Source organism: Etheostoma spectabile, chromosome 20 (genome assembly GCF_008692095.1).
Source record: "Etheostoma spectabile isolate EspeVRDwgs_2016 chromosome 20, UIUC_Espe_1.0, whole genome shotgun sequence".
Taxonomy (NCBI): domain Eukaryota; kingdom Metazoa; phylum Chordata; class Actinopteri; order Perciformes; family Percidae; genus Etheostoma; species Etheostoma spectabile.
The window spans coordinates 4,501,472-4,514,025 of record NC_045752.1 but is presented as its reverse complement, the minus strand read 5'-3'; the positions used below and the strand labels follow the sequence as shown (position 1 = coordinate 4,514,025).

General features: G+C 40.6%; 1 protein-coding gene and 1 long non-coding RNA gene across 6 annotated transcripts in view; both read left to right on the top strand.

Annotated features, from left to right (window-relative positions):
• The first annotated feature begins 4,497 nt into the window (after positions 1 to 4,497).
• The window catches only part of LOC116670240 (uncharacterized), a 22,618-nt gene continuing 14,561 nt past the window's right edge, over positions 4,498 to 12,554 (top strand). Inside the window, exons 1-2 of one of the 2 annotated variants that reach the window (XR_004326978.1) lie at positions 4,498 to 4,553; positions 8,005 to 8,010. This is a non-coding gene — a long non-coding RNA (uncharacterized LOC116670240). The remainder of the gene's footprint in view (positions 4,554 to 8,004; positions 8,011 to 12,554) is intronic. The other variant, XR_004326977.1, reaches the window with a different exon arrangement.
• Positions 8,140 to 12,554, top strand: part of crlf1a (cytokine receptor-like factor 1a) — an 18,736-nt gene continuing 14,321 nt past the window's right edge. For all 4 annotated transcript variants that reach the window (XR_004326976.1, XM_032500659.1, XM_032500658.1 and 1 more), the window contains exon 1: positions 8,140 to 8,517. Coding sequence is in view for 3 of the 4 variants with exons in the window: in XM_032500659.1 (XP_032356550.1) it covers positions 8,445 to 8,517 (73 nt within the window). In the remaining variant the exon portion in view is untranslated. The remainder of the gene's footprint in view (positions 8,518 to 12,554) is intronic.

Genomic DNA, 12,554 nt, shown 5'->3' with positions numbered 1-12,554 from the left:
AAAAGCGCTATATAAATACAGCACATTTACATTCCATTATGGACAATAGACACCACTAATTTCCAGAAAGATGCTTTTGTTGCCAATAAACATATCACGGAAGGACATTCACATCTGATGAATCATTGTTACACAGAACATGCAGTTAAAGGTGTGGTAAGTACATATACTTATAGGTGCCACCATATTGTAATAGGTGCCACACCGACTCAGTACCGATGAAAGATGTTTTTTTTACTGACCATTTTGACTGCTGCTTATTTAATCAGGAATACCTGTTGTTACAGAGAAATACTGTCTAGGGGTTAATAGGTTTGTACTGTACTATGTTACTGTTGTATTCTCTTCCACAAATGTTCTATACGGTTAGGTAGTTCAATCATTAACAATGCGTCATCTTCGATGAACTGAGTACATGTTTTATCTGTAAAATCTTTATTCATACTGGAGTATCTCAACTGTACAAGTAGGCTATGAAGTGGCATGAAATAGTGACAATAAATGTAGGGATGAAGTATTCAGATTCTAAGGTACAAAATAGCAACAGAACGTACAAATATGTGTATGTGTGTGTGCGTGTGTGTGTACCTCATACACTAGGCATTGTGATGTACTGCTACAAGGAAGTAGTAAAACAAAATAAAACATCACGGTGACGCAGCACAATGCAGGCCACATTTCTCTTCTGTCAGAGTGCTCACTCCTCTCTCCTTCCATCCACCTCTGTGCTTTCCTTTCCTCAGCTCCAACCAAATATCTGCTTCCTTTCTTCATCCCCTTATTTCTCTCTTTACACAGCACAAGAGCAGTAACGAGAGAGAACCACAGCTTCGAGATGGTTCTTGGCGTCAGATTTTACTTCGCCACATAAAACATCTCATTTATCGTCTAACTCCAACACAAAGCCCTAGCTTGTTTAAGAACACACTTTTTAAATTAGTAAGGGAAAGATGTAAAAATGCTGCTCGGTTTCAATCAAGGCTGGTTGTATTTGGTGGGAGAGCCGCAGGGTTTTTATTGACCTTTGTGTCACTGTGATAATGAGAGGGGAGCCGATCTGACATCATGCACTGGGGATGTGCTGCCCTCTGCTGTTTGAACACAGAAACACACGTGCATGTGAAAAAAAAAAAGCTGTAGTTCAAGTACTCTGGTACTCCAACACAGTTGGTGAAAATAATTGTATAATGTCTTGTGGGGTTCTGAAAAGGAGATTTCTAAAGTTTGAACAAAGTGTCTCAGCTTGGACTTGATATTTTTTAACCAGGAACAGACAAGAAGACGAGCACTGCTCAGACATAGAGAAATAGATTTCAAATTTTAGCCAAGAATGCAAAAGACTTGCAGAATGTTCCTTTTAAATGATCCAAAAATGACATATAACATCTTGGACTTAACTAATTCTGTTAATATAATTCAACCATAGGAACAGAAGGATGCATAATATATTTTAATTTATTAAATAATTCATTAAGACTGAATATCCTTTATAAGTTTTTGACACTAGTGCATACAGGTTGATTGATTTACAAAAACTTGACTAATATACATATATATTTTTTTTACATTACATGTTTTTTTAAACATTTAATGAACAAAGAAAGAGTTTTGTTCTGTTTGACTTAGATTTAATTTTCAAGGGAAATAATTTAAAATGTTACAACATGACAAGATATGTGCACACTAAATAAAGTTCCATTCGTTTTCTACATTTTGCAGAAATCTGTTGTAAATGTGTTTCGCCTCTGTCAAATACAGAACAGTTGGCAATGTCTGTAAATGATCATGATCCACAGAAGTAAAAAAACAAAAAAAAAACTGATGAAAACAGTGTTGGAGTCCACAACAACACCATGCTGACTCTAATAAACATTCACTGCCTGTAGGGTCCCGATTCAACCACCAGAACGGGAGGACTCCTCAGAGGAGGCGGTAATCCTCTCTTCCTCAGTTTTATAGTGAGTTTATGCCTTGATGCGTGATGCCCATCACCAACGACACATTGGGTCCAGATGGGAGGAGGCAGAGAGGGAAAAAGAGAGAGAGAGGGAGAGACGAAGACAGACAGACAGACAGACAGACAGAAAGACAGACAGAAAGATAGAGAGAGAGAGAGCGCATGGTTGATGTACATCTGTCATGCATTATTGCAGCGAATGCCAGCGCTGCTATACTGGCTTTAGAAACTATGTGAGGAGGGGGTTGATGGGGTTCTCCTTAAATCACAATATGATTCCTCCTCCTCCTCTTCCTCCTCCACCTCTCCTATTTAGTGGCTATATCAGCACACACACGCACACACACACACACACGCACATATACGCACATACACACACACACACACACACACACACACTATCCCCCTATGAATTCCTCAGGAAGGAGTCAGCCTTCTTCATTCCTCTGGACATAACTTTTCCTTAACAAGGTACTGATGGTCTTGACCTCCTCTTCAAACAAACCCTTCCCTCCAATCAGGGAGGATTGTGGCGCTGGGGCTCAGTCGAGGCCTGTGGGTATTACAGAGGAAACGTCCTGATTCTCCTTGATTACTCACTCTCTCTCTCTCTGTATCCCCCTCCTCCTGCCCCCACTCTCTCGCTCTCTCTCCAAATATCTCTGTCTCAGTGACTTCTGGCTCTCCTGTTGTCTCTAACCCATTCTCGAACTTGTCTTTCTCCGGCTGACAGTCTCTGTCTGTCGACTCACTGTGTTTTCTTTCCAGTCTCGTCTGCATCCATCCCTCTGATTATTCTCCGCTTTGCTGTTCAGAGTTTTCCAGCCTCCTGGTGACGAGCTGTTTATCCACTTTGTTGGCTGAAATTCAACAAATCCTTTCAATCAAAACTTTAAGGAGACTACTGGGATACTCAATTGTACTGCATGTGTGTTCATGTTTCACAAATGGCATTGTTGACATGTGTGATAGGGGTAACATAACTCTTTAAACCCCCTATGATTATTACGTAAGGTAAATTAACATAGGAACTGACTGTCAGGAACAACATTGTCAAGGGGTTTTTGTTTTGAATTTTTCCCTGTATTTTCCTTTTCTTTTTTACATCTTGTTGAGCAGAGGAAATATGCAGAAAACAAAGGGTTTTTCTAGTAGATGTTATTAACAGCCATCTCATTCTTTACTGTTATTAACCAATACACACAGTATTCCAAAAACTAGATGGGCTCCAAATATGACAATAAGATGTATTTCTTATGCTTATAAACCCTTTCGATTCAATTCGAATTATTCTACAGATTACATTAAAAGACAAAGTACAACATATATTACAGGAAACAAATTCATCACTATAGTAAAGTAATTTAAAATAGTATTCAAGTGAAGGAAAACATCTTAAAACATTGTCAGAGAAGTCTGTAAGTGTGAGTTTTTCTTCATTTTGTGTGTGAAGGGTGCCCACATAGCACAGTTGGTAGAGTGGGTGCCCATGTGTATAGAGGTTTACTTGACGCAGTGGGCCTGGGTTTGAGTCCAACCTCCAGCCCTTTGCTGCAAGTCATTCCACCTGTCTCTCACCTTGCATGTCTCTCCTATCAAAATAAAGGCCAAAAATCTAAAAAAAAAAAGAGCATGTTCTTTAAATGTGGAGTCAAATCAATAAGACTTTAGCAATCCCTACTTTTCTGAATGCCACTTTACTTTTTACCTCAAATTATAGTTTGTACATGACTAATAAAAAATGGTGGGCGTTTAGCTTGCAAGTACGCCAACATTTTTCTAAAAAAAAGCACTAAACGTAAAGCACAGCTGAGGTTGTGGAGAGGTACTGTATTTGGTCATTTGCCAACAATGTTGAACACATTGAAAATTTGGACCTGATGTTGCAACTTAAGGGATCGCCATAATAATTACAATTCATCCTAGGGGGAACATGAATGTGTGAACAAAATGTCACAGCGATCCACCCAGTAGCTGTTGAGACGTTTCACTTAAAGTCATGAACCTCATGGTGGTACTCAAGGAAAAGTCTGATTATTGCCAAAGACGTTATAAAATTATAAAAGCCATTACAATTACAATCTGGGAACCACGAATGTCTGCACAGATTTTAAAGGGTAATCCATCTGATAGTTATTGAGAAATGTCAGGGTAGACAGGGTAGAATGACATTGCCCACCATGGAGCTGTGCTGCTAGCCTGGCAAAAAGCTGCTCTAAAGATGGAGCCTTATCGGCTCTCCATCCTGTCGAACATGTGCCATTGGTTTTCACCAAGCCTGTGTTCTCATGTTTCAGTTCCTGCTAGAGATTTAAAGCCTATTGTCCTCACATGACTGGCATTATTACAAAGCACGCTTCCTCATCTAACTTCAGCATCGCTGTAACGGCTCTCTTGATCTTTCTGAATTTCCCCGTCTCACCCTTTGTCATCATCTTCCCTGTGTTTCACTGCCTCTCAACACGTTGTCTTCTGTTCCCTGTCTGTGGTGTTTTAGATTAGGAACTGACTGGTTGGAAAATGTGGTATTTAAATGGCACTGTGTGTGTGTGTGTGTATGTGTGTGTGTGTGTGTGTGTGTGTGTGTGTGTGTGTGGTTTTTGTGTTTGTGTTGTGTGGTGTGTGTTGTGTGTTGTTGTGTTGTGTGTGTGTGCGCGCATGCGTGCATGTGTGTGTGTGTGTGGGGGGGTGTATTTGACTGTATAGCACACATTTGTGCAAGTCTACGTGTTGGTCTTTTATGCATGTGTGACAGGTCACTAACATTACATGTTAATGTGAAAGATGCGTGTGTGTGTGTGGTGTGTGTTTGTGCTGTGGGTGGTGTTGTGTGTGTGTGTGTGTGTGTGCGTGTGTCTCTACTGAGGGCAATAGCAGCATAAAACACACAAGCTGAGACAGTGACACAACATTTTCACAGACGGGGCGAAGACAGTGGCGTCATTCCGTCATAACTCAACTATTCTAACTACGACACTGTGAATACCAAACGACCGGAAAGTGACACAACAGCTGCTACAGTGTCACAAAATTCTTTTCACATTTCCTGGACAGTAACTGCAGGGCACGGGCGGGAACGAACCCTCGAACAAGAGTCCCCTCTGAGTGAGGAGAAAAGGGGGACATTGTCGGCCGGTGACCCAAAGGTCATCATGGCTGTTAGGCTCACGCTCTGCCTGGACTCGTGCTGACTCACCGCTGGTCCAACCAGGAGGAGGACAACCGGGACTAATCCGTGTATGTCTTGGGCCCTCATTAGTCAAATATTAGTCACAGCGCCCATTTATGTGTGGGACATGAAGAGAGTTTCTGTTCTCCAGACACAGTCAATGGCCCAAATGTGGATTTCTCAATCCCAGTGAGACCTGATGTGATTGTATTTCCTCTTCCTGCTTTGTCTCCCTGCTCTTCGCTTGTCTCCAGAATCTGTTAAAGATGCTCTAGTGACAGACTTCCTGCGTCAGAGCACTCCCACTGAGATGCTGACTGGCTTCCACTCAGCTGACGCCCGAGGGCAACTCCTCATCTTAAAAAGACCAGCCTTTGTTATCTTAAAATTTACTGGATGCTCAATGCTGATTGGCTGACAGATTATCTAATCTTTTATATTTCAGAGGAAAAGGTGGTTGTTTCACATGTAATCGTATCACTCCACAATCAATCTAAACACATAGAAGGATTTTTCCAATTTAATTCATTCAGACAGCACTTTTCTCTTCCAAAACCTTTGGAAGTGCGATGTTTTATAGATGATTAATGGAAAAGGTGCCTTTTTGTCCAAACCACCTGGTCAAATATTTGCAACTTTCCTCACTATGTTTCATCCTCCAATAGGTCTTTTTGCATGGAAGACATTTTGACTTGTATAAATAAAAAAAGTAATAATGGCAGTGTTCCATTTAGTTGCTTCGGTTCCAGTTACCTGGTTATGCATTCGGGCTCTCACTGTCCCACTGTCATGGCTTACTGGGACACTAGAATAGAACGGAGTGCTCATTAATGTCAATAGTAACACCAGGGCTTTTCCTGCTATGACAAGTCAAAATGTCTGCTGTGAAAATGGCCTACTGATCTGACGTTGTGGTTCTCCGGTTGGGTAATCTCTCCAGCATCACATCATTGTGTATTAATGGGACTGTTGGGATTCTTGTTTAAAGATTTGATGAAGGCCATCTAGACTGAAAGGCCATGGTAAAATACAGATGAAATAAATCATCAGCAAATGAGCCAGTTTGTGTGTGTTTTGGGGTTCTTATGTTTGGACTCATGCAGTAGTGCCATTTTCTCTACACTAGCAACGCAATTCTGACATAAATGTTTACTACACCCCCTTACAATAAACCACAGGGTCATGTTTGATGGGAAATATTACAGTAAAGGAGCTAACTTTCTCTAAAGTTAGCTCAACTTTTTGTTGAACAGTGGAACATGTGTTCAAATGTTGGTTTGACAAAGGAGTTTAACAGTGATCTGGTGATAGGGCCAGTCTTCATTTTGCTTTCACAGTAGTCTAATCCAGGTTAGTTTCACAAAAATGGAGACGGACTTATCAAAGTTGGCCAAGGTTGAACTAAGAGCCATGTTCCCCTGGTAACAGTCATTGACTCCGGCTGATCGGTGGCACCAAAAGACAAAAAAGAGGAAAACATGTCTCATAATTTGCGCTTTGCGAGTAAGAAGAAAGGAAAGAGTTTTTTTTTTAAAGAGGGCAGTGAGGAAATGTCCTTGTAGCTGTTAAATTCTTCCGGGCGGCAAACATTTTCTGCTGGACGAGGAGATGAGCAGCTTGAAGCTGTTGCTCGGTTAATGTTTTTTAGCTTTTAAAAAAGTCTTAATTTACCCAGGATTTATGGCAAATTAGTCCTACTTAGGATAGTCCAGAACTTCTTTGTTCAACATATGAATGTAGATGGTCAGACATATAAAGTCACAGTTACAAGTAATGCTAAAAAAGTAATTAGCAGCACAAGGTTGGACCAAGGGACTTTCCCCTGGAACCAGAAACCTTCTGAGGAACTCGTCGTGTTTCAAACACAGGGACCAGGGTCTTAATTTATTTCTAAGGACATTTTCTACCCCCCAAAAAGTCCCTGGTCGGATGGAGCCTTCTAGTTGCTTAAAATAGTTCAGGGGAATTAAACTAACTTAGAACCTTGGGTCGCAAAACAGCTGTACAGAACAAACATTAGCAAACATTAGCCACCATGACCTACTGGTCATACCAGACCAAGTAAGGCTGTAGCTGCAAAACTCCAGAGTGTACTGAATAAAGCAAGAATGCATATACATTACCCATGCATTCACCTTTTTATTTGTAAGAAAAGGAATGTGTTACTTCATCTTTGAAACGTCACATTGTCTTTTTTAAATGTTTGTAAACCTTACTAAGAATTAAATCCCACTTAAACCTTGGTGATATGTAAAAAATCCAAAAGGTCAGAAAATATATTAGAAGGCACTTATTGATTATTTCATTTGTTTAAAAAAGCCATTCCTGTCCTCACAGGTCACTGAGGAGAAATGTGACATGTAGCGCCAGATTGTTTTGATCCAACACATAATTATTGTACATAGAGAAATCTTATAACTTATAAGTTATATCTTATAACTGCTTACACTTTTCTGTTCCCTGTATCTGTCTTTTATTGTCTGTAAAGCGACCTTGAGTGCTCAGAAAGGCGCTGTTAAATAAAATGTATTATTATTATTATTATTATTATTATTATTAACTGTATAACAGTAGCCTACAATTTCCCATGTTATTTAACACATCATAAGTATATGATGTCTGAGTCAAAACTGAACATTGAAAGAGAAAACATCGTGAATCAAGTGGGTACAAAGAGGTTTTTGTGTCACACTCTACATGGACAAAGATATTTATAAAAAAAAAAAGGAGGACAAGACACTAGGATTTTCTTGTAACTTTCAGTGACTCAACAGCCTCCAATGATGAAACCTGTGAAGCAGAGACCTGAGGCATGGAAAGTAACAGAGTGATTCAGTGAAAGTGAATGGTTCTGACTCTCCTACCCATCACTGAAGAGGGAGAGGTTGAGAAAAAAAAGAGCAGGAAAAGGACGAAAAGAGGGGGGAAATGACTGGCGACTGTGTGGGAAGAGAGAGAGAGAGAGGAGGGGCTTAAAAAAGTATGAACTTGTGTATGATTCAGCTGCAGGAAGCATTAAGAAGGGAAAAGACTGCACTCAGGACGCGATATACTCACTCCTTTAGCCTTCATTAAAGGACGTGTTGGCTTATGGCTTCTCGGAGGGTGACTTTTCCCACCGGGTCACACTTTCTCTAGTGCGCTCCTTCACGTCTGAGAGTTGACTTGTTAATAAAAACCGGAGCATTTTGAACCCGTGCTGTTTTTGCTCTCTCCACACTGTGCGTAATTTCTATCCAGGATCGAGAGAGAAAAGGCGACATCACAACAACACGAGGACGAGGAATCAAGACACAGATAAAACCAACTGGGGGGAAAATGAAAGTCGTCTTGGATATCTGCTTGATGTTCCTCATGCTGCACACTCCCGGCGTGCTGTCCTTGTCCACACGTAAGTTGTTGCACACAGACGTCCATCGATGCGCAGTCACGGTCTTGCTGGGGAAGGGTTTTTGGTTTGGGTACAGGCTGCCCTTTTTGGTCCACAGACAGTTTAAATCATGTGTCACGCAACGATATTACTGTAAACAACTCGGTGTGACATTGTCCTGCTCTGGTACGCATTCTTTAAAAAAAAAAAAAGGATTTGCACGATAGTATAACACAAAAATATTGTAAAAAAGGTGTTATAGTCAATGCAAACACTACCCTGATAAGCCATGATAAGAATGCTATAGTGATATCATAAACTATTTTAAAAGAACATAAGTCAGTGCAAGCATTGCAAAAAAAACTGCAAGCCCTCCTAATTACATTAGGCTATATAAATATTATAGTGATATTAAAGCCCGCAAATCACTTTAACAGATCACTTTAACTCCACAACCAATGGTGTGTGGTTCCCATAGGAGGATACACTATCCTATATATGATCACATTAGATCCACAGTGATCCTATGGGCAATACTGTATTTAAAACATGTTTCCGTTGCAAACATAACTTAATACCTTCTTCATATAAGGGGCTCACTTGCTTGGATCCACTCTTGTGATACATTAAAAAAAGACAATTGCCACTCTGTCCACCTGACACCGCCTGTTATTGATGTGCTCCTGCTGAAGGATATCAGTTGTACCTTTGCAGAGAGAACGCATCTCCCAGGAGGCTGAATTTCAACAAGTCGAGCCATAATTCGTTTAACACATGGAGAGCATGGGGGCTTTACGAACCGCAACAAAACAGTGACATCATTTGTTCGGGTTTTGGAGAATGTTAACCGGCAGCTTAATGCACAGTATCGTAAATAAATCAAAGTTATGAATACGCTTTGTCTGTTAAGTGGCTGGATTAGTTTTTATGGTGAGCTCACTGGCATAGAGCTGCTCCTTAGGGACGATCTCCTGTTAGAGAGGCACTAATAAAAGAAAGTGAAGTTCCAGAGGCTTATAGAAGACAATGGGCCCGGAACACAAGCTGCCTTGCTGTTTATTATAGGGCCTAATTGGTCATTACTGTTTTATTCGCTATAATAACGGAGGGTGCGTCCTTTTCACCCAGTGTGATGTGGTTTTACAGATGCCACTGGAATAAAACAGTTTAAATGTGGAATTTTCTCACCAACATATAATTAGTTGTTAGTACAGCTCATAATCCCAGAAAGTTTGAGTTTATAGGTCTTGTAAGCATATACAGAAGTATTTATGCTGGATATGATTATTTAATACCAAATATTTGACTCTGAAACACACAAAATCCCCTTGAAAAGTCTTATTTTTTAACCTGAATTGAACTTCTCATATGCTACACGTCCCATTTCTCCTGCCTGTATTTGGCCTAAGTTGATTTGATGTTTGGCAAGAGAATCTCTCCTCTCTCCAGATATGAGCTTAATGACTTGAAATACCTGACATGCAAGCAGTGTAAAAAAAACAAAAACAAAAACATCCGCTGCTGTCTTCTCCGTCTCTTTTCAGGTGGTGTTGCACGGCTCATTGTCACTAAATGTTTCGTGACTTCTTCCACTTGGCTTGTCTACACTGGCCCCTCAAATGTTTCACATGTACGTCCATTGTACAGCAGACAATAAGTAAATGCCTTCTTTGAAGTGTTGCATGGATGAGTGGAGCGTAAACAGTTCTTTAGAAGGAGGAGAGGATTTTGTGTCCCTTTGAAGACTGACAGCATAAAGGAAAGTGTTTTCAGTCCACTAAAGACTTAAGAGCAGCCATAAATGTCATTGAAGGCCTCCTATGCCCAATGACTCCATCCAACCGCCGCAATCGCAGGGTTAAACTCATCCCGTTGCCCTGATCAGACCTGTGCTTCAAGCACCCTCAGCCTCTCCAAACAAATACTATCTTAAGCCAATTCCTCCATTAAGTGTGTCAAGCAGAGACAATAAACTGTAGTAATTGTGTCTATTGTTGTAGTGTTTGAACTGTGAAGAAAGGGCTGTAACATGGCTTCACACCGCGCTCCGGGGCAATGTCCCTTCCTCAGCGCCTGGAATACATAAACACTGATTGTTATTCATCTGGATCAGCATATTGTTGGCTAATCACGGCCCCCTTTACATCCGCTGTATCCGGTGACAAAGACAACCACCCTCTGATCATGCGTTTGTTTGCATCCATGTGTTTGCATAAATGTGTGGAAGTGTTGAGTCGGGCTTGTGATATTAATATTGCTGCGGAGTTACAGTTGAATGAACCTCTTCAAAGGCGGCTCCTCCGTCTAAGACCACACATAGTCTGTCAGCGTAAGAAGGCTGGCAGCTGAATAGATGTGGCCCCCGGGCGCAGATTTGTAATGGTCTGAACAAAGTGTTGACACTCTCACTCACTGCTCAGTCATTTCTGCATAGAAAACATTATTTTTACGGTCCTGTTTACTTAGGTGGGCAACTTTTTCTTTTTCTTTTTTCCAATCTGAAGAAATAAACTAATATCTTGTCGTCTCTTGTGTGCTGCTGTTACAAGAGAGACCTGAGAACAAATTACATCACAAAATAAATCACAAACATTATTAAGCAATATATAAATAATATCTCTCAGTACTATAGAGTGTTAAAAAGTTTCTCTAACTGTACGCTCTTTGCAATTTGCCACTTTATTTGTATTTTAACATTCAGCTATGCAATATGATTACAAATGATATAAAAAGCAACAGCAATAGTATTTATGTAGAGTTTACCAACTGTTTTACAGGATTAAAAATCAGCAAACCACAGACAATAAGCAAACAGCCGTATCCAAGTACCTTAAGCCAAAGGAGCGAAACAAACTCAGACAAGAGCGGGTGAAAACAGCAGAAAAGAACACCCAGAGAGCACAGACCTCTGCCAAGGCCATGCCCTATCTCGCAATGTTAATGAAAGAAGAATTCATGTATGCGCCTCACGATTTGGATCTGCTGCCTAATGTAATGGGTTTTGTGCTTGGCCCATGCTACACCCTTCCATCAAGTTTCATGAAAATCGGGCCAGTCGTTTTTCTGTAATCCTGCAGACGAACAAACAATCCAAGAAACTGAACCAAAACACATAACCTCATTGGCAGAGGTCATCATCAAACTATTAAAACAGTCAAAACTAAATTACAAAAGTAACAACACTGAAGACAGCTTTTAAACAGCTAGTGTTTAAAAATAAACAAGGTTTCCGCATGTATTATCCCCAAAATAGTTCTTGCTTCACATTATTGACAACCGTTTTCTCAGGCACGTCTTACGTTTTTATATGTACGCCACCGGTCAAAGGTTTGGGGTCACTTACAAATTTCCATACCACTCCATTATAGACAGAATACCAGCTGATCTGAGTGGGTGGCTGATCTTTAATTCAATATCTACATTGACCATTACCAGCAACCATTCATCCAATGCTCCAAAGGCACATTCTGTTTACTAATCTGAAATCAATTTTAAAAACTAACATAGAGAACCCTTTTGCAATTATGTAAGCACATGATGTAATCTGAACAGCTGCCCTGGTTAAGAAAACAATACAACTGATCTGAGCTGGTATTCTGTTTATGATTGAATGCAATGGAAATTTCTGAGTAATCCCAAACTTTTGACCGGTAGTGTATTTTCCACTTGTAAAGGTCCCACGGCATGAAAATGTCCCTTGAGGTTTTTTAACATTAATATGAGTTCCCCCAGCCTGCCTATGGTCCCCCAGTGGCTAGAAATTATGATAGGTATAAACCGAGCCCTGGGTATGCTGCTCTGCCTTTGACAAAATAAAAGCTCAGATGGGCCGATCTGGAATCTTGCACCTTATGAGGTCGTAAGGGGCAAGGTTACCTCCCTTTTCTTTGCTTTGCCCGCCCATAAGAGAGAAACATCATGGCTTTCAAACGAGCAGAGTGGCAGTTGGTCAAGGCCGTACCCTCAGCTTCCACCTTGCCCCCCCTCTCTCCTCCTCAAAAGCTACAGACTTAGAAATGGCACATCCTAAGGAAAGCTCATTGTGGGACTGGCTCTAG